General features: G+C 45.3%; 1 protein-coding gene across 1 annotated transcript in view; it reads right to left on the reverse strand.

The window, feature by feature from the left end:
* Window positions 1-17,482, reverse strand: part of LOC116582776 — a 38,394-nt gene extending 20,912 nt beyond the window's left edge. Inside the window, exons 1-4 of the mRNA XM_032330503.1 lie at window positions 17,402-17,482; window positions 16,128-16,241; window positions 9,771-10,198; window positions 614-697 (exon numbers count right to left, since the gene is read on the reverse strand). Of these exons, the coding sequence (XP_032186394.1) occupies window positions 614-697; window positions 9,771-10,198; window positions 16,128-16,241; window positions 17,402-17,482 (707 nt within the window). The remainder of the gene's footprint in view (window positions 1-613; window positions 698-9,770; window positions 10,199-16,127; window positions 16,242-17,401) is intronic.
* Window positions 17,483-18,476: the final 994 nt, after the last annotated feature.

Consider the following 18,476-nt stretch of genomic DNA (forward strand, 5'->3'; position numbering starts at 1 on the left):
GATTGCTGGTTATAAAGTGGATGTGTATTTAGAGTCCAAAGAGATTGCCAAACAGATTTCTAAAACGATTATGCCAATTTACACTCCCACGAGCAATGCGTGAGAGTTCCAGTTGCCTCACATCCGTACCAACTCCGTGTCATTCCAGTAGGCATGTAGTGCTATCTCATTGTGGTTTTAATCTGCATTTCTCTGATAACTAAGAACGTCAAGTGCTTTTTAATATCCCTGTTAGCCCCTTGGATATCCTCTTTTGTAATGTGTCTGTTTAAATCTTTTCCTTCTGTTTTTAATTAGGTGGTTTGTCTTTTCCTTATTGAATTATAGCAGCTCTTAACACATTCTTGTTGGGAGTCTTTTGTCAAACACATGTAATTGGGAATAAATTCTCAGTCTGGCTTCTCTTTTTCCTCTCTTAAGGGTGTCTTTTAACACCAAATCCCTTCAGGAATCAGGTAATAAATATACTTTATGTAACACACATAAAGGAGAGAACTTACCTAATTAAGTTATCAACCTGCGTAACATGTAATAAAATTTATGTCAATGGCTTCAAAAGGGATCTATTTCAAATAGCCGTTTTATTTACTCAAGCACTCATTTCCACACTCACCCCCAAGTCAATTCTGTGTGAGGCGCTGCGCCATGGGTGCAAACAGGGCATCGACTCTTCTCTCCCTCAAGGAGCTCCAGGAGGCTGGCAGGCGATAAACCGAAATTACATAATGAAAGAAGTGATAATAGGTATGTGCTTGTCCATGAGATGGGGCTGGAGTGAACGGACCATGAAGAAGACCAGGAGGAAGAACATTAAAGCAGTTTCACCAAAGGACATTTGCGGAGCCCCCTGAAGGAAAAGAGAGGCGTTCACCAAGCGAACCTGCGGGAAGGGGCATGAAAGGCACGGGACGTCAAAGGCAAATATTTTGCTGTCTCTGAACCAGTGATTTTCTGTATGTGGTTTTTCAGACCACCTGTGCCAGTTCAACCTGGAGTAGATGTGAAAAATAACATATTACTGCCTTTCGTCCCAGAATTTCTTAATTCACATCTTTGGACATAGGACTTGATAATCTGAGTCTTAACCTTCCCCCTTGAGTGGTTGTTGGGTTTTTTTATATCCTTACATTTGAGAACCTTGAACTAGAGTGTAGGGGAACCAATAGGACACAGAAAATGGTGCCCAGAATCAGGTTATGAAGAGTCTTTCCAGGTTATGGATTTTGTGCTGAGGACTTCGGGTTAAATACGAGTTGGGCAATGTAAGGCTGTCAAAAGAGTTTTCAAAGGGGAGAACGGTTAAAACAAAAGATTAATGGTCTTGGTGAATATAGTTCTTTCTGCTCCCCCAAGTGAGGCATTAAAAGCATTAGGGGGATTTGCACAGTCTATCTGACGGCATGTCCTGACTAAAAGTCAAAGGAGAAAGTCATATTTGCATTTCCCGTTCTAGACCTGAGATTGGCAGATTTATTCTGGAAAGGGCCAAATAGTAAACACTTCAGGCTTTGTGGGCTGCGCAGACTCAATCTGCCTTCTTAACAGGAAAGCAGCCACACAGCCATAGAAAATAGATCAATGAATGGGGATGGCTGAATTCCAGTAAGATATTATTTACAAAATCAGGCGGGTCCGATTTGGCCCATGGGAAGTAGTAACTTGCCCTCATCGATTCTAGATCATTTCACTTAGTCTAGTCAAAGACTTAGAATCCAAGGTTTAACTTCAGGATTGGGAGCTGTCTCCCCACCCCACCCCCGCCCAAATCGTGTTTGATGACTATAGGTTTATTTTTTTTTTATTTTATTTTTTTAAGATTTTACTTATTTATTTGACAGAGAGAGATCACAAGTAGGCAGAGAGGCAGGCAGAGAGAGAGGAGGAAGCAGGCTCCCTGCTGAGCAGAGAGCCCGATGCGGGGACTCGATCCCAGGACCCTGAGATCATGACCTGAGCCAAAGGCAGCGGCCCAACCCACTGAGCCACCCAGGCGCCCCTATAGGTTTAAATAAACATAAATCTGAAGCAAATTATGAAGAAAAAAATTAGTGAAATCCAGATTGTGATAAATTCTATAAGAAAATGCCCTAGATGCTGAAAATGTGATAGAAAAGAAGGGGGAAAACAAAGAGACTGTTTTAGTCTAAATTAAAAGGAGTTTAAGAGAGCTTACAACCACATATAATGCATGAAGATTGGACTCTAGATCAAAAAAGGGAAAAAATACTGCTCTAAAGAATACATGTGGGACAATTGGGTAAGTTTGAATATGAGCTACAAGGTAGATGATATTAATGTTATATCAATGATATAATATATATGATATCAATGTTCTGTTTCTTGGATATAATAATGTTACTGTAACTATACAGAGAATGTCTGTTTCTTAGAGATACATGGTTCTGTTTAAGGATTGGAGCAGTGCAAATATGGTTCAGTGAAGGAGAATATGACAAAATCATAACAATTATATCTAGCTAAAAGCTACACATGTTTCATTGTGCTACTGTTTCAACTTTTCTGTGGCTTTGGAATTTCTTTAAGTTAAAATGAGCGGAAATATTGCAGAGTTCAATATGCAGTACGCTATTTTTTTCCTTTTGCAGTGCAGAAGAGGACAGGTCTGCTTCAAAGTAGTGAAGCCAGTATTAGAATTTCATCATAAAGTAATGAAAGTTCTCGGGGAAATCTTCAATCTAGGCCTGGAGTTGCCATTTAAAACTGCCGGCTGCAATGTGCCACATTCTCATCTCAACCTCTATCTTTTTTAAAAAATCTCTTTTACTCCCCGAGTTGCAGGAGGGAGAGGCGTGGAAAATTCCCATTTCACAAGCGTGTATGTTGTGTCATAAACCGGTGGACTGCGGCCATGCGCAGGGCACTGCCCCACATCCTTTCTGGTGAGGGTGTCCCGCATCCTGGCACTGACACGGTCCCTGCCGACACTTTGAGTCCCTTCCGCGTGAACCGTGGGGGGATCAGGATGAGGCCCCAAAGGCAGAACCGTCCCAGCTGACAGAATCGTGTGTTTACACAGTTCTGCTCTGTCTCCAGCTCTGAGCCCTCCGCTTTTTTATCTCCCTTCTCTTTCTGGCATGCCTCGGACTCCTCCGGGGGGTCATTTCCGGAGTGGAAGCCTGTTCTGTCACCCCGCCTTTCAGTTTCCTTCCCTGCCCCCTTGGCAGTTAGAGAACCTTGTGTTGAAAATTGCTCGAAGGGGGACCAGGTGGTTGGCAGTTGCAAATAACTAAATTTAAACCTTATGAAACACAGCACTAATTTAGGCTGTTGTATAAATTTATCCTGAAAAAGAAAAAAAAATAGATAGATATATATATAATACGAAGGGAAAGACAAGTAGAGTACTGTTTAAAAAGAACACAGCTAATAATAACAACCACAAAAGCATCACGATAGGAAAAATCTTGAACCTCTGCTGTGCGGCTCACCAGCAGGATGATGGCGGACAAACTAGTTAACTTCTCTGAGCCCCGATTTCCTTATCTGTAAAACGAAACAAGTAATGCCTACTTCTTGGGCTGAAGTGTCACAATATAGTCTTTCCCCCTTGGCCGAGAAGCTTCTCAACATCTGAGTGTCGATGTGCTTTAATTGTTGGGGGGCGCCTGGGTGGCTCAGTGGGTTAAAGTCTCTGCCTTCAGCTCAGGTCATGATCCCAGGCTCCTGGGATTGAGTTTAACTGTTGGTTCAATTTAAAGTGACCCTTCCTATTCCACAGAGTGACTGAGTCCACAGCCAAAATGGGGGAGGGGGGCAGGTGAGTAGCTCCTCCAGGGCAAGACAGAAAGCCCTTCTTTGAAGTCTTTTACGATTCAAATGCATCCAGATAAGAACAAAGCTTCTCAAAACTTTAACTGGAAGACAAATCACCCGGGGCTCTTGTTAAAATGGAGATTTTTATTCCGTAAATCTGGCGGAGTTCTTAACATCTATCAAGCTCCTGGGGGACAGGGACGAGGAAGCTGCTCCCGCTCCGGATTAGGGGCGCACGCACAGAACGGGGATCCTCAGGATGGGAGCACCCAGAATTCCCAGGCTCTTTGCCTTCGGTCCTCGTGCTCATCCTGGGCCAGGGACTCCCTTAACAAGCCCATTATTCGTTCTCTTTCTATTAAACGCGATGCTCCTTTCACGATGTTTTAATGAAGTGAAACGCCTTTTCAAAATGAACTAACAACATTGGCAGTTGCCAGTTGAAACCTCGCTCAAGAATTAAACCACGAGCTGCTCTGCGGACAGGAAGGAGCGAGCTTTGCTGTGCAAAGTCGGGAATGCTCCAGACGCGGCTGGGCGATCACGGGCCCTGTGTGCGACACGGAGCCCCGGCCCCGGACAGCGGGCAGGAGACCCGCGGCCTCTTGTCCTTGGGAAGATGAGAAAAGGGGAGAGCAAACTTGGGAGAGGTAAGCCTTGAACATGAGCCTCTGGGCTTTTCTCTTCGCCTCCCCCCACGGCCTGCTCGCAGGCGCTGACCCACCTCCCCGGGAGAGAGTCAGCCCTCGCCCAGCAGGGTCTCGCGGACCCGAGGCCTCCCTCCGGTCCTGACTCCCACGAGAGCTGGCCCAGAGACTTTGAAAGGCTTGAGGTAGCGCATGTTTAATGTCAGGAGCTGATGTGCGAGAGTGGTCTACATTTCTCATCCACGATCTCCAAACTCAGTCTGGAGGTTAAAATGAAACTCAACACTGTCTGCGGGTCCATCAAAAGCCAAGAATTAGGTTAAGGACTGTGGAAAATGAAGTTTAATGAGACACCCCCCTGTGTTCGGAGTTTCAATATTGCGGAAAGTGACAGACAAACGTTAAAAGTGACAGGACATGGATAAATGTAACTGTGGAAGTATTGCAAGCTGCGGCCGATCGGAGATGGCAATGATGGGGTCCGTCCGGCACAGAGTCTGGCTGGGCCCGGTGAGGGCCACGGAGCCTGTCATCCTACATCCGTACGTGTCGCTGGACACATGAGCTGGTGAACGAGGAAGCGAATGCAGACCAAGCCTCTAGTTTCTTGAAAAGGAATCCCATTTTTCCCTGAAATGGGAAAATTTCCATTTTTCTGAACAGAACTTGCTGCTAGCCGCAGGTGAGCCCTTAGAGGGCAAATCGCCCCTTACTCTATCTTTGATGAACTTTTTTTTTTTCTTTTCTTTCTTTTCTTTTCTTGCGAGCTGGAGCTGGGGTGGGCCGATGCTTGTACCCTGGTAGCTCTCTCTGCTGGGGACTTCCCTCCACCCCCGGCTGAGAGGAGGCTTCTAGCCTTAGAAAGAACTGTTGGTGGTTTTCTCACTGAAGAAAGGAAGGTAGGGCGGAGGGAAAGTGACCGAGGAGAGGGCGCGTGGCAGGTACAAGCACAGCCAAGGCCCGCCCGGTCTGGAGCAGCGCAGTTACCCAGCCGGCTGAGGTTGGCTGCTGGGATGCAGGGCGTGAGAGCACTGTGGGACAGGATGACAACAAAGCCTGTGTCTTGCTCAAGGGGTCGGGCCTTGACTGCGGGTCACACTCCACTGTACTCGCCTCTAATAGCACACTCAACGGAAAAGAGCAGCGTCCTGGGTACTAAAACCTGGAGCATAAATAAACGCTGTTGGAACCTCTGGGACTCTTGAAGAGAACAAACCTTGTGCTCTTCCTCTAGCACTTGCAGAGGCTTAGCAAGTGACTGTTCCCAAAACCTGTTGTTTCTTTTACTGTGACTCTGTGTGTGTGTGTATGTGAGAGAGAGAGAGAGAGAGATCGATCAAGAACATTCTTTAAGGACACTTGTGAAAGACTTTGAGATGGACAGATTTAAAAATTGGGTTTTAGGTGTCTTCTTAATGGAACAGGAGGTGTTGTCTAGCACACCTTTTGACCTCACTCACCAGGGTCTACCTTTCATTGTGTCTGAGGGATTTACAACTCTGTAAATTGTAGACAATTGATGGTGTGACAAAATTCCCGTCACAGAAATGCAAATGAACTTTGTCCCCGTGAACCCGTGGTTGGTTCCACCAAAGGGAAGAGGCCAATTTTGCCTCTTTTAGCAAATTCACTTCAGTACTCGCGATTGCCTGAACACATACCTGTTCTTTGAACTGGTTTTCACATCTGACTGGTTTCCTTATTAATTAATGAGTTAAAGAAAGCATTTGGCACCTATCCGGTTTATATCTGTATGAAAGCCATGATTTTATTTCTTTTAACAATTATCCTTTACCCATGGGGAAAACAAGCTCAACAAGGTATCAGATGTGCATATCTTATTCACAAGGGAGAGAACAGAACAAATATAAGCTTCTAATTTCAAAGCAGGGTGTTTTGCGTACAAAATGAGTATTCGAACTTTACCCCCTGGAGCTAGTAGGTTGAAATACAGCATGCCACCATCAGTGTTCCTCGGAGCATGGTCATTCTGAGTCAGAGGACAATTTGGCATCTTTACATCTTTTTTTTTTTTTCTTTAATGGGAACTCTTTGTGATATCCTTGTTGTAGGGGAGGAAAACTTTTCCTCTATCCTCTTCTGGGATGTGAGAGAGGGCTGAAAATTAAATTGACAAAAGACAGATTAACAGGAGAAGGGTTTATTTTGCGGGCAGTCGTGAGTTTCTCTCTCTCTCTCTCAACCCCAATCCCAAAGAAGTGCTTCGGCCTATGAGCTTATGAACCATTTTAATACTGGGTGATCAATGATGACATATCAACATAAAAAAAGGGGTTGAGGTTTCTAGGGGTGGTAAATTGCGGGAAAGTAAATATATGGAAGAAATTAAGAAGATAGGAATCCTTTTAATAAGGTTTGTTTATGCAGATTCATCTTGGTGCTGACGTTTTGGGTCCTGCGGTAAGGCTTTGCTCCTCCAGGTGCTGGAGAGGCGAGGGAACACAGCTTCATATCAGGGAATTTTAGGTGACTTTTACAAAGGGGAATGCATGCCTCGGTGAGAAAGGGGGCAGGCAGAACTTTGGGTCTGCTATTTATTAGTTATCTTCAGCTCAAAATAATCTCACGCCAAAGGGCATATTTGGGGGTGGCAAATTCTGATCCACTTTATTGACGTCAATGAGACCAATTGATGTACGTCTGCTCCCTGGTCCTGTACAGTAATTAAGTTACTCCTTGTGATACAATCCCGGAAGATGCCCTTGCTTCTGCAGCGGGTCTGGATTTCTGCTCAGCTGAGCTGCCCTCCCTTATTTCCTTATCACATCCGGCTCACAGCTTCTTACCACTCGGGATCCACAAAGGAGGATCTAGATTGGATCAGAACTGCTGCTTTAGCCAAATAATTTAAGTCATAACTGGTTCAGTCTCCAGAGGATTTGGAGGATGATGTAAGAACCAACACTATCTTATCTCTGACATTTGTACAGCGGCTCTAACATGAGTGTGTTTAACCCCTCTTCTATACTGAACGTCCATGAACTAATATGGAATGACACATTAACTGAGAAAAGGAAAGGTGCAGAACGGGGTCTGCAGTATGCTAACTATGCCTTTTTTATGTATAAAAAAGGGAGGGAGATCAGAATCTGTATTAGAATTTGTTTGTATATAATACAAATGGGTTTGGAAGAATATATTTTAACCCAAGAGAAGATGGGAACAAAAATGGGCATTTGGGGGGCACCTGGGTGGTTCAGTGGGTTAAGGCCTCTGCCTTTGGCTCAGGTCATGATCTCAGGGTCCTGGATTGAGCCCTGCATTGGGGGGGGGGTCTTTGCTCAGCGGTGAGCCTGCTTCCCACCCCCACCCCCACCCCCTACCCCTGCTGCTCTGCCTGCTTGTAATCTCTCTCTCTCTCTGTCAAATAAATAAATAAATTTTTAAAAAAGATAAATAAATAAGTAAATAAGAACTTTTTTTTAGAAAGTGGGCATTTGGGAGACAAGGCAGGTTAGAAGGGAGATGTTCAGACCATCTCTTATTTCATGCTTTCTGCATTTTGATTCTCATGCCTCTATTATTTATTTTTTAAAAAATTAAACATCTTTCTGTTGGGTCTGTTATCAAAGGAACGAGGCTGAGACAAAGTGAAAGTTATGTAAAGCTTTATTCTATGCAAAGCATTAGAAGTCAGACTGACCGGCCAGGGCCGCCTCCGAAGAGCGCGACCCCCCTTGGTCTTACAGGCTAGTTATATAGGGCACAACCACAGACCTCTACGTATGTGGCTTTGGCTGATTGGATGTCTCCTACCTGTGTGTTTTAGCAACAGTTACCTGGAACTGATATCAGTAACTGCTGAGGCATTTATTAAACAACAAAATGTCTACTTAGGCAACATGGAGTCGCTATGGCTAAGTAGGCCCAGGCAGGCCCTAGGGTTTTAACAGGTTTTAACGTGGAATCGGCCCAACACTTTCAAAAAACTGGAAAATGTTTTTAAAGTACACGATAGCCCATTTGGATTAAGTTCCAACGTTAACAACGTGTCACAAAAATAAACACTGAAATAAAATGTGAACTATAACGTTACTTAAGTGCACATATATTTGCATGGGCGGTCAGTGCCAGAAGGACACGTCAGGACAAAAGCCTGCGGGGGCTCTACGGTTCAAACAGATGTCCCCAGCACACCGAGGACATAGTCACTAATTGGGCAAGGACAGTGTTCTGTACAACCTTTGATATGCGATCAAGACAGGTTTAAAGAATTAAGGAATTTGTGCTTGAGAAAAAAGAAAAGGATTGTTGCAAACATAATACTAACACATGATCGTATCCCCAAGGATTTCCATTTCTGGGGAACCTCTGGTAATACCTACGTAGATGTGTTAGGGTCTGCGAGCATGTTAGTTCCAATCGGAGCTATACTTAACTATATTTTAAGATATTTGGGAGGTTACCAAGTTTCAGTCTGTATTGGAACTGCATGGTGCATAGGTCAAAATATTGTTACATGACGTTACATTAAAAGTCTTACAAAAAAAAAAAAAAAGATATCCAGCACTTAGTGATCTTACTGAAGTCTTTAACTCACACGGGCCTGGGTGGGCATATGTCAAGGAAGCCCCAGGGCAGGAAGCTTCCCCTGACTTTAGGGCCCACCCCCAACCTCCTATTAATCCAAATAAAAGCAACACTAAAACAGAAAATAAGTATCAGGAAAGCTGGCAAAAATTTGATTTTCCTTAAGATGACAACTCTAATGTTTTAAGTATTAAAATTAGAGAAGGAGGGATCCTGGGTGACTCCATCGGCTGAGCAGCTGCCTTTGCTGGGGTCATGATCCCGGGGGTCTCAGGATCAAGTCCCGCACGGGGCTCCCTGCTCAGCGGGGAGCCTGACTCTCCCTCTCCCTCTCCCTGCTGCTCCCCTGACCTCTCTCTCTTTCTCCCTCTGGCAAATCAATAATAAGAAAAATTTCAAAAAAAAAAATTTGTAGAAAAAAAATTGCACAAAAGAAGTGGAAAGCACAGACATGGGAAGGAGATGAGTCTTACCCTATGTCCACCATTTCCTGACCGCATAACCCCGGGCAGATCCGTGAGCTTTGCGGAGGGAGCCTCAAGCCTCCACCCAGAACGTGTGCGCCCTCAGGCTTGTGACCCGCCAGCCCTGCTCCGTGCACCGGGAGGCTCAGCCCGTCAGCCGGGGAAACGGCTGTGAGTTGGGCGCTCAGGTCAGAGGCCGGAGGGCCGAGGGACACTAATAAGGCCCCGAAGTCCCCCCGCGGGCGAGGCTGCGCCAGGGCGTGCACAGGGCGGTGCGGCCCAGAAGGCGCTCCTGACCCCCCAGCGCACCCGTGAGCTCCATGTGGTCGCTCACCGTCCCGCTCGGCTCCTCCAGTGGAAGCGGGTTAATAGGAGGCTGCGTGGACAGATTCTTGTGTCTTTCTCAGCCCGCGTCTGCAGGGGCCTTCGTCGCGGACCCGAGCTCCTTCTGCGCGTCGGTGCGTCCGGCCCGCAGGAGCCGCCTCCGCGCGCGGGGTCCAGCCTGACCGCCGTGACCCGCGCGCTCCGGGCGGCCAGGGGTCCGGACCGGGGGCAGCGGCCGCGCGGTCCCTCCGCGACAGCACCGCGCGTTGGGCCGTTTCCCGCCGCGGCTCCGGGGTCGCTCGCCCCCACCAGCCGCGTCCCTGGAGCCCGCAGACCGACCTTTTCTTCTGGAGACGGAGCGGAGGGAGAAGGGGGAGCGCAGGAGGCCGAATCTTTCCAGCCTACAGAGGCGGGGGACGCGGCGCGCCTGGCCCTTATCTACACTCGTCCTGCAGGTCAGTTCGTTCGCTTTGCTCTGGTGTTTGGTTGCCGGAATGCGAGCCTTCCTTATGGGCTGGCTGCAACAGCAAGAAAAACGGGGTGGATCCTCCTGGCACAGGGACACTGGAACGGGGACAGCCTGCCCCGCAGCCGGCGGGGAGGGGAGGCCGGGGCGGCGGGCCAGGGGGGGCCTCGGTCGTCGCCCTCTGGCCAGGGACGGGGAATCCCGGGAAAAGCACCAGATTCCCCCCATCCCGCTGCGGGCGCTGGACCCTGTCACCCAGGAAGGCCGGGGGGCAGCTGCGGGCAGAAGGCCGACGGGCCAGGGGCCAGGCCGGGGCAAGGTGGACAGTGTCTAGGATGACATCCCGGGGGACGAGGGGGCATCGCGGGCTGAGGGTTCCGAGGGCGAAACAGCACCGCAGCAGAGAGGGACAGCGCGACCCACCACCGTGTGCTTAGTGTCCCCCGAGCTCTGGGGCTGGCCACGCGGAGCAAGGAGCAGCGGGCAGCGACCCCGCAGCCAGCGACCCGCAGCCAGCCTGACCTTGAGCCGGAGGCCGCACGCGCCCAAGAGCAGAGCAGGTTCCTGTGTCCGGTGTCAGGTGCCCCGAGGCCGGGTGACACCCGCGGGCTTGTACTTCAGCCCTTGGTCCCTCCTCGTGGGTGCGCGTTTTGTCAGGGACGCGGTGGGAGGGAGGCAGGGCCGGTTCCCTCCGTGGGGACGGTTTCCCGGGAAGGTTAAGCGTCTGCCTTCGGCTCAGGTCCGGGCTGGGGGCGGGGGCCTGGGATGGAGCTGCCGCAGGGCTCGGTGCTCATGGGGACCCGGCTTCTCCTCCCTCCGCGTCTCCCGCAGGCTCATGCTCCCACTGTCTCAAATAAGTAAATAAAATCTGGTTTTTTAAGACTTCATTCATTTATTTGACAGAGATGCGAGAGAGGGAATATAAGCAGGGGGAGTGGGAGAGGGAGAAGCAGGCTCTCCGCGGAGCAGGGAGCCCGATGCGGGACTCGATCCCAGGACCCTGGGATCATGACCTGAGCTGAAGGCAGAGGCTTAACGACTGGGCCACCCAGGCGCCCCTAAATAAATAAAATATTTAAAACAATGTTTTGAAAGTTTATTTAAGGGCACCTGGGTGGCTCAGCCAGTCAAGCATCTGCCTTCGGCTCAGGTCATGATCCCAGGGTCCTGGGATGGAGCCCCACATCGGGTTCTCTGCTCAGAGGGAAACCTGCTTCTCCCTCTCTCTCTGCCCTGCCCCCACTAGTATGTACAAACTTTCTCTCTGTGTCAAATAAATAACTAAAATCTTAAAAAAAAAAAAAGTTTATTTATGACTGAAAACAAACAAACAAAAAAACCGGTATCTACTACTTAGAACTTAAATTCAAGGCGCTATGCCAAGTACTTGTGGCAAAACAACCGTTTTCCAAGTATCTCTTCTTATTTTCTTCCAAACTTAGTATAACTTGATGCGGGTTAGGGGAGCAAATCCTGCCACCTGTTTCTCTCTCTTTTTTTTAAACTGAAGTATAGTGGACAATGTTATCTTAGTTTTAGGTGTACAACGTAGTGATTCAACATTTATATACATTACAAAACGTTCACCACAACAAGTATGGTTATCAGCCACTGCTTTTTTTAAAAATAAAGTTGATTAGAGAACACCCATTCATTTGTTTGTTTTTTTTTTTTTTTTTGTTATTTTTTATGGCTGCTTTTTTATAGCTACAACGACAGTTAAGTCATTGCCACCAAGACCATCTTGTCCACGAAGCAGAAAATATTCATTTAGGTCCTTACAGAAACAGTTTGCTAATCCCTTCTCTAAACCACTGGTCCCAAACTTTAACCTTTAATGTGACTTAAACACACACACACACACACACACACACACACACATCTTTTCTGAGCCATTTGTATCATACACTTTAACCCTTAAGACTTAAGAGTGTACTTCCTAAGAACAAAGATATGTTTTAATAACCACAGTACAGTAATCGAATTCAGGAAGTTTAAAATAAATAAACACATTTTTATCCCTTCTATAGTCCACGGTCCAGTTTTGTCTGCCCCGGTAATGTCCTTTACAGCATTTCTTCCCTCCTCTTATACAGAATCTGGCCCAGGATCACATACTGCATGTTTGTATCTTTCTTATGAGTTTTCATGACATTTCCCTATTTTTAATAGGATTTTTAACGTTTTATCAATTTGTAGAAATTCCATTTAGAAGTGTTAGACCTTTATCTCTGATATAACTGCAGAAGTTTTCTCATAATTCGTCATTTGACTTGTGACTTTGCTTAGGGTATGTTTCTGCCCGTGCACCCGTGCAAAAAGGTTTTTTAATGGGCATCTTACTTTTACATCTGAATTTTGAGTCATAGTTAGAAGCTCCTTCTACACTGACATTAAAGTTGGATTCACCCATGTTTTCATCCAGTGCTTGTACAGTTTCGTGTTTTACATTTTGATCTCTGATTCATTTGGCATTTATTTTTATGTGAGGTGTGAGGAGTGAATCTAATTTCATCTTTTTCCAAATGGCTGCCCAGTTGTCTCAATAACATTTATTAATCTTTGCCCCAGGGATTTGTGATCCTCTCGTTATCATCTCTGAGATTTCTATATGCATTTGGGTCTATTTCTGGACTTCTAATTCAATGTCATGGGTCTGTTTGACTACACATGTGCTGGTATCAGACGGTTCTAATTTAGAGGTCTTGCAGAGTATTTTAATAGCTGACGTGGCTATGCCCTCCCCAAGTAGCTCTTACTTTGCGTATTTTCCTAGAAACTTCAGGATGTTTGTTTTTTCCTATGAGCTTTATTTCCTATCAACTTGTCTAGCTCCAGAAAAAATGCTTTGGTGTTTTTATAGGAATCACATTAAAGTTCTGAACTGGGTACAGAACTGATATCTTAATGATTTTGAGACTAGAATAAAGGACATATTTCCAGTTGTTTCTATTTGTCTTTCTTTCAGAAATGTTTGATAACTTTATTTATATATAAAGTTTTTTATAAAGTCCGTTCCTAAATATTTTATCTTTATTTGATTCCCTTGTACATGGGCATTAAGAGATTTGAGATTTAAGGGATTTGAATGTTGCATTGTTAATTTTATATCCTGGTCCCTTACTGAGTTACTTGATTGTTATCTAACTTTCATAAGTAATTTTCTGAGGTAGCACTGTCCAATTGAAACATAATGTAGTCAGATGTGTGATTTTTAATTTTCTAGTGGCTAAAGAAAAAGAGTTAAAGAAACTAATGAAATCAGTTAAGAGTATGCTTTATTTAATTCAATACATCAAAATACCACTTTAGCATTAAAGCAATAGTAAAATTAATAATTAGATATTGTAAATTCTTTTTTATATAAGGTCTTGAAAATCGAGCATATATTTTGCATTTACAGCACATTTCAATCTGGATCTTCAATTTTTGTCAGAAACATTTTGTGATTTAGATTTCATAAATTTTGCAGTTGAAAAAGTATGTTCACGTATCCAAATTGTTCCAAACATACTTAAAAGTTTTCTTATCACTGAAGCAAGTATGAAAACAAGCATTTCCCTTTTATATTTGCATCCACCTTGACAAAACTGGTTCTTTTCTGACTGATTCGACTTTGTAGCTAAAGCCTCTGCCTGTTAAGAAAATTCACAAATTCCTCTATCGACTCGTGTTAGTAACATCGAATCCAAAAGGGGATTTCACGAGCGGAAATTCAGCCTTGGAATGAGGACAGCGAGCCTCCCAGGGGGACTGTCAACCGATGGGGGTAACAACCTGGGTAAATTAGTTCCTGTGCACTCTCACTTCTGTGGACAGTTCTGAGCGACCCTCCTGTATGCGTCTCAGGAGGTCACAAGGGACTCATTCCCAGTGGTGACCTTGACCTTGATAATGCACATGTCCACTATCAGCTTTCCCTCCCTCAGTCCCTCCTCTGGCCCCGTGGGCGTTCAAGAACCCCCGGCACTTACAGGTCCTTATCTCTGGCTCTTTCTTCAAAGGAAATTCAAACAAAGAGATCTACAAAGTTTGGAGCATGGGGCATGTGCAAAAGTTGGAGTGCTTGTAGAAAACAAACTGGAAATAGTTGCTAAGTCCTTCAAATATTGTTCTGGAGCTTGAGTGAAAAGTGAGAACTGGAAACATGCATTTACATTTATTTCTTATCAAATTAAGTAAGGGGAAAGACAATGTTATAACCATAGTCTGTACTGTGGCTGTGTAAGAGAATATTCTTCTCTTTGGGTGTATACAACTTACCCTTGAAAGTTCAGAAAAAACTATATGTATGTATGTATGTATGTATGTTGGTATGGGGGGGAGAGTTTTTGAATAAAGAGTATATGGGTGTTCTTATACTAGTCATGGAACTTTTCTGTAATGAAATTATTTCCAAATAAAAAGGTTTTTTTTCCAAATAAAAAGTTTAAAAAAAAAACTATTATAAAGTTTCTTTTCAAAAACAGCAAACTTCAGTCATATAACTTCAGAGTCAGCAGACTTTTATCTTTTTACTGATGACCTATAAAAAAAAATTCCTGGTGATTCTGATGAGTTAATATTCTTAAAGCTTCCACATTTGGGCTAACTTAAAAAAAAATAAAAAATAAAAAAGAGGAAACATTCACTCGGAAGCGATTATAAATAGTCACACTTTCCCCACTTGAAAACAAAAGGTAATGTTGGCTCTGGCCTTTCAAATCTTGGCTGCCCTTTCCCTTATCTCGATGACCTGGTTTGCAGAGGTACTGTGAAAATTCATTAGAAAGCAGTAAAACAGCTGAGATGTGGGGTTCAAAGGTCATGCACCACTGTTATTTCTTCCCTGGGTTTCTGGGAAACGTCGGTCAGGAAATCTCTTGCTGAGTTCGTGAGCAAAGATAATACAGATGCGGTGGTGAGAAGGTCTATTAATGAACGAAGGGTGCCCTTTCCAGCAACTTGAGCAGATGCGTGTGGGGCATCCCAGCTTGTCAAGGCTGGAAGGGCTTTTACGACCAATAATACCCAATTCCTTCACTTGCCAGAGTTCTGCTACTGGGGCAGCTCACAACGGTCATGGGCTCTCACGGCTTGTTTGCAGCCCGTCGTTTTTAAATGATACCTGCCAAGTCATCATCCACCATAAACACATTCCACGCCAGGCAGCGCATCACACCTGAAGCGGCACGATTCAAGTCTGCGTCCTGTAGACATCGATCTTCCTAGAGCTGTTCTTTTCAATAATAATAAAAAAAAATTAGGAAGAATTGAAATGACAGCCAGTGGGAAAACTGTTCATTTGCTGAAATTCTAAGTAAGTATTCTTAAAAAGAGTGAGTTGCTGTCATATGATCTCCCTGATATGAGGAAGTTGAGAGGCAAGTCAGGGGTTTGGGGGTAGGAAAAGAATCAATGAAACAAGATAGGATCGGGAGGGAGACAAACCATAAGTGACTCTTAATCTCACAAAACAAACTGAGGGTTGCTGGGGGCTGGGGAGTAAGGAGAGGGTGGTTGGGTGATGGACATTGGGGAAGGCATGTGCTATAGTGAGTGCTGTGAAGTGTGTAAACCTGGCGATTCACAGACCTGTACCCGTGGGGCTAATAATACATTATATGTTTATAAAAAATTTAAAACATTTTTTAAAAAGAGTAAGCTGGATCTATATGTATCTATTTGAAAAATGCCTGCAGTACATCGTTAAGCAAAAAAAAAGAGGTTACCAAATAGTTCACATGATGTTCCGATTTTTGTACAAAAAAATGGTCGTTTCTATCCATCTGCAAAAAGTAGTCTAGAAGGATAAGCTCCAACAATTTCACCTTGTTAACAGTGGTTTCCTGCGGGGGCGATGGTAGAAACTACTTACTCCCCGTTTTCCACCCCCAGCTGGGAGAAGAGCTTCCTCTATACCTCTGACCTCTTGGCCCCAGTCCACTCCTCGGAGGTGTCTGGGTCATATGATGGGCCAGCTTGTTCTCTCCAACTCTCATGTGCAGGTAAGGGGCAGGCTTTAGAGAAACGCCACTATTGAACACAGGCAGATGGGGAGGTTTGCAGAAGTGAACGGGTGTAACTCAGTCAGGTCATATGGTCCCTTCAGCTGCGACTCAGACCTCAACAGAACCCACTCCTCTGCCCTTCCATTCCGCGCTGGAAGTTTTACGGAGGCGGACCTTCTGAGGCCGTCTGGTATTCTCCATGACTGGGGCCGTTGAGTGCTACCCTGGGCTTTGGTGGTAGCAAGGCCTACTGCCGTGCGCCCCAGGCCACGTTCTACAGTAATTCTAACCATAACAAAGCTGACACTTCGATGGCTGTCTGCTCCACTCTTTATCTCCTGGTTTTTGATCTTGGATGAGGAGTAACTGTCATTTATTGGAAGCCTCAAATGTGAAAATCACATTCTCTTTGTATTTTTTATGCTTATGTACTGTTTGAATTTTTTGTTAAAATGAGCATATATTCCTTATAGATGCCTCTCAATATAGGGATGTAGGGTCGTGAAATCCATATTCTCACAGTTTTTACCTAGTAGTAGGAATTCCTGTCTCCTCTTTGATCTGTTTCGATCTGTATTGTTCTTTATACTTCAGTTGCTTAAAGCAACACAGAGCCGTCCAAGCTGAGAAGGGGTGCTTTGCTATTCTCTTGGTACTGGTCACTAACTCTCTTGTTCTATATGTACTTTTCCCTTTATGATTTAAAACATCCATTTTCCCGGCTCTCAAAGAGGCCACTGCCTTTCTATTCTATTAAGTCATACCGATCCGACTGGGAAAAAGCCACCCCTATTTTTCTAGGCCTCAGGGTTAACTTTGCCTTGGTGACAGCCAAAATACTGTCTCCCAAGTATTAGGGAACACCTCCTTCATTCTCTGTAGTGTGGCCTTTAAATATATAAAACATTATGTTCTCACAAATCTTTTTTTTCCCTCCAGAGAAAACATTCCCAGTTTCCTTCACTATCCGTCATGGGACTTGGTTTTGATTCCCTCTGACATTTTGGTTACCATCCTTGGAATAACCCCCAGTTTGTGGACAAACTCCTAAAAGGTGTTAAAAATGACAAGCCAAGTGGAACTCAGCTCTCTGGGTGTGAACGAACCAAGGCAGAATGGAAAACCTACTTGTTCTGAGGATGACGGACTCTTACCCCAGTGGCAAGCGTGCTGGTGTACTCTTACGGGATACGTTATACTGCGGATCGGGGACACACTCATCCTGGGTTTTCTGTGGTAGAGAACGCAGAAACCACTTTCATCCATGCTGGCGGTGAAAGAGACTTATTGCTCTCAAATTATAAATATCTCTGGTAACTTCCATGCTAAGATAGAATTAGAACCCCCCCCCCATTTTCTGCAGCGATCACCCCTTTACAACCAAACATCCCCTTTTTTACCTTCTATTCAGGCCCAACCCAGGTGACTCTCGGCCTTTCTTCTCTGAGTAATTTGCAGCTACTCCTGTAAATGATGCTAATAAGCAAAATCCAGTAGCCTCTTTTCTGGCTCAGTCCTGACCCCGTAATGAATCTGACACGATGGCCCTCCCCTCTTTCTTGAGTTCCAGGCACTATTGCCTTCCAGCTCTCACACCACTCCTCAAGGACGCCTCCCGCAATTTCTCCTTAGGCGCTGCTCCCAAATCTGACTGTCATCATCCTGCTTAAGTTATCCACTGTCTCTTTAGAAGAGTGATTCACAAGCCAGTTGTCTATTGGAATCACCTGGGGAGCTTTTACAACCTCTCTAAGCCCAAGCCCCATTCCAGATGAATTGAATCAGAATGAGTAGGGATTGGCCAGGATTTAAACCACCAGCGATGACCCTTGCGTTGTTGTCCGACTTAATCTCTTTTCTCCTACCTGGTGATCTAGCTAGATGAAATGGAGTTCTTCCTCACTTGCTGTTCTCTCTTTTTAGGTTGTACTTGTCAGTTTAAGTATCACCTCCTCCATGAAGCCTTCGCTAGGTCTACATGTTCAACCTCACCCTGGTTTTTTTTGTTTGTTTGTTTGTTTTCCCCTACAGTCCAATTCCTTTGACTTGATAGAAAGGGGTTTAGGTTGGTTCGGGCCGGTAAAACTGCTGGTAAAACTGCAGGCATGCCCGGATCAAGGGGCCAAGCGGGGAGGGGGGGAGGTGAAAGGTAGGGTGTAGACTGGCAATAGTCGTCCCTTCCAAACCCTTCCGCTCCATGTGCGCGTGTGCACGGGCACGCATGCGCGCCCACACGCCTCTTGCAAACAAGCGGACTCTC

The sequence above is a fragment of the Mustela erminea genome, chromosome 2 (assembly GCF_009829155.1).
Source record: "Mustela erminea isolate mMusErm1 chromosome 2, mMusErm1.Pri, whole genome shotgun sequence".
Lineage (NCBI taxonomy): Eukaryota > Metazoa > Chordata > Mammalia > Carnivora > Mustelidae > Mustela > Mustela erminea.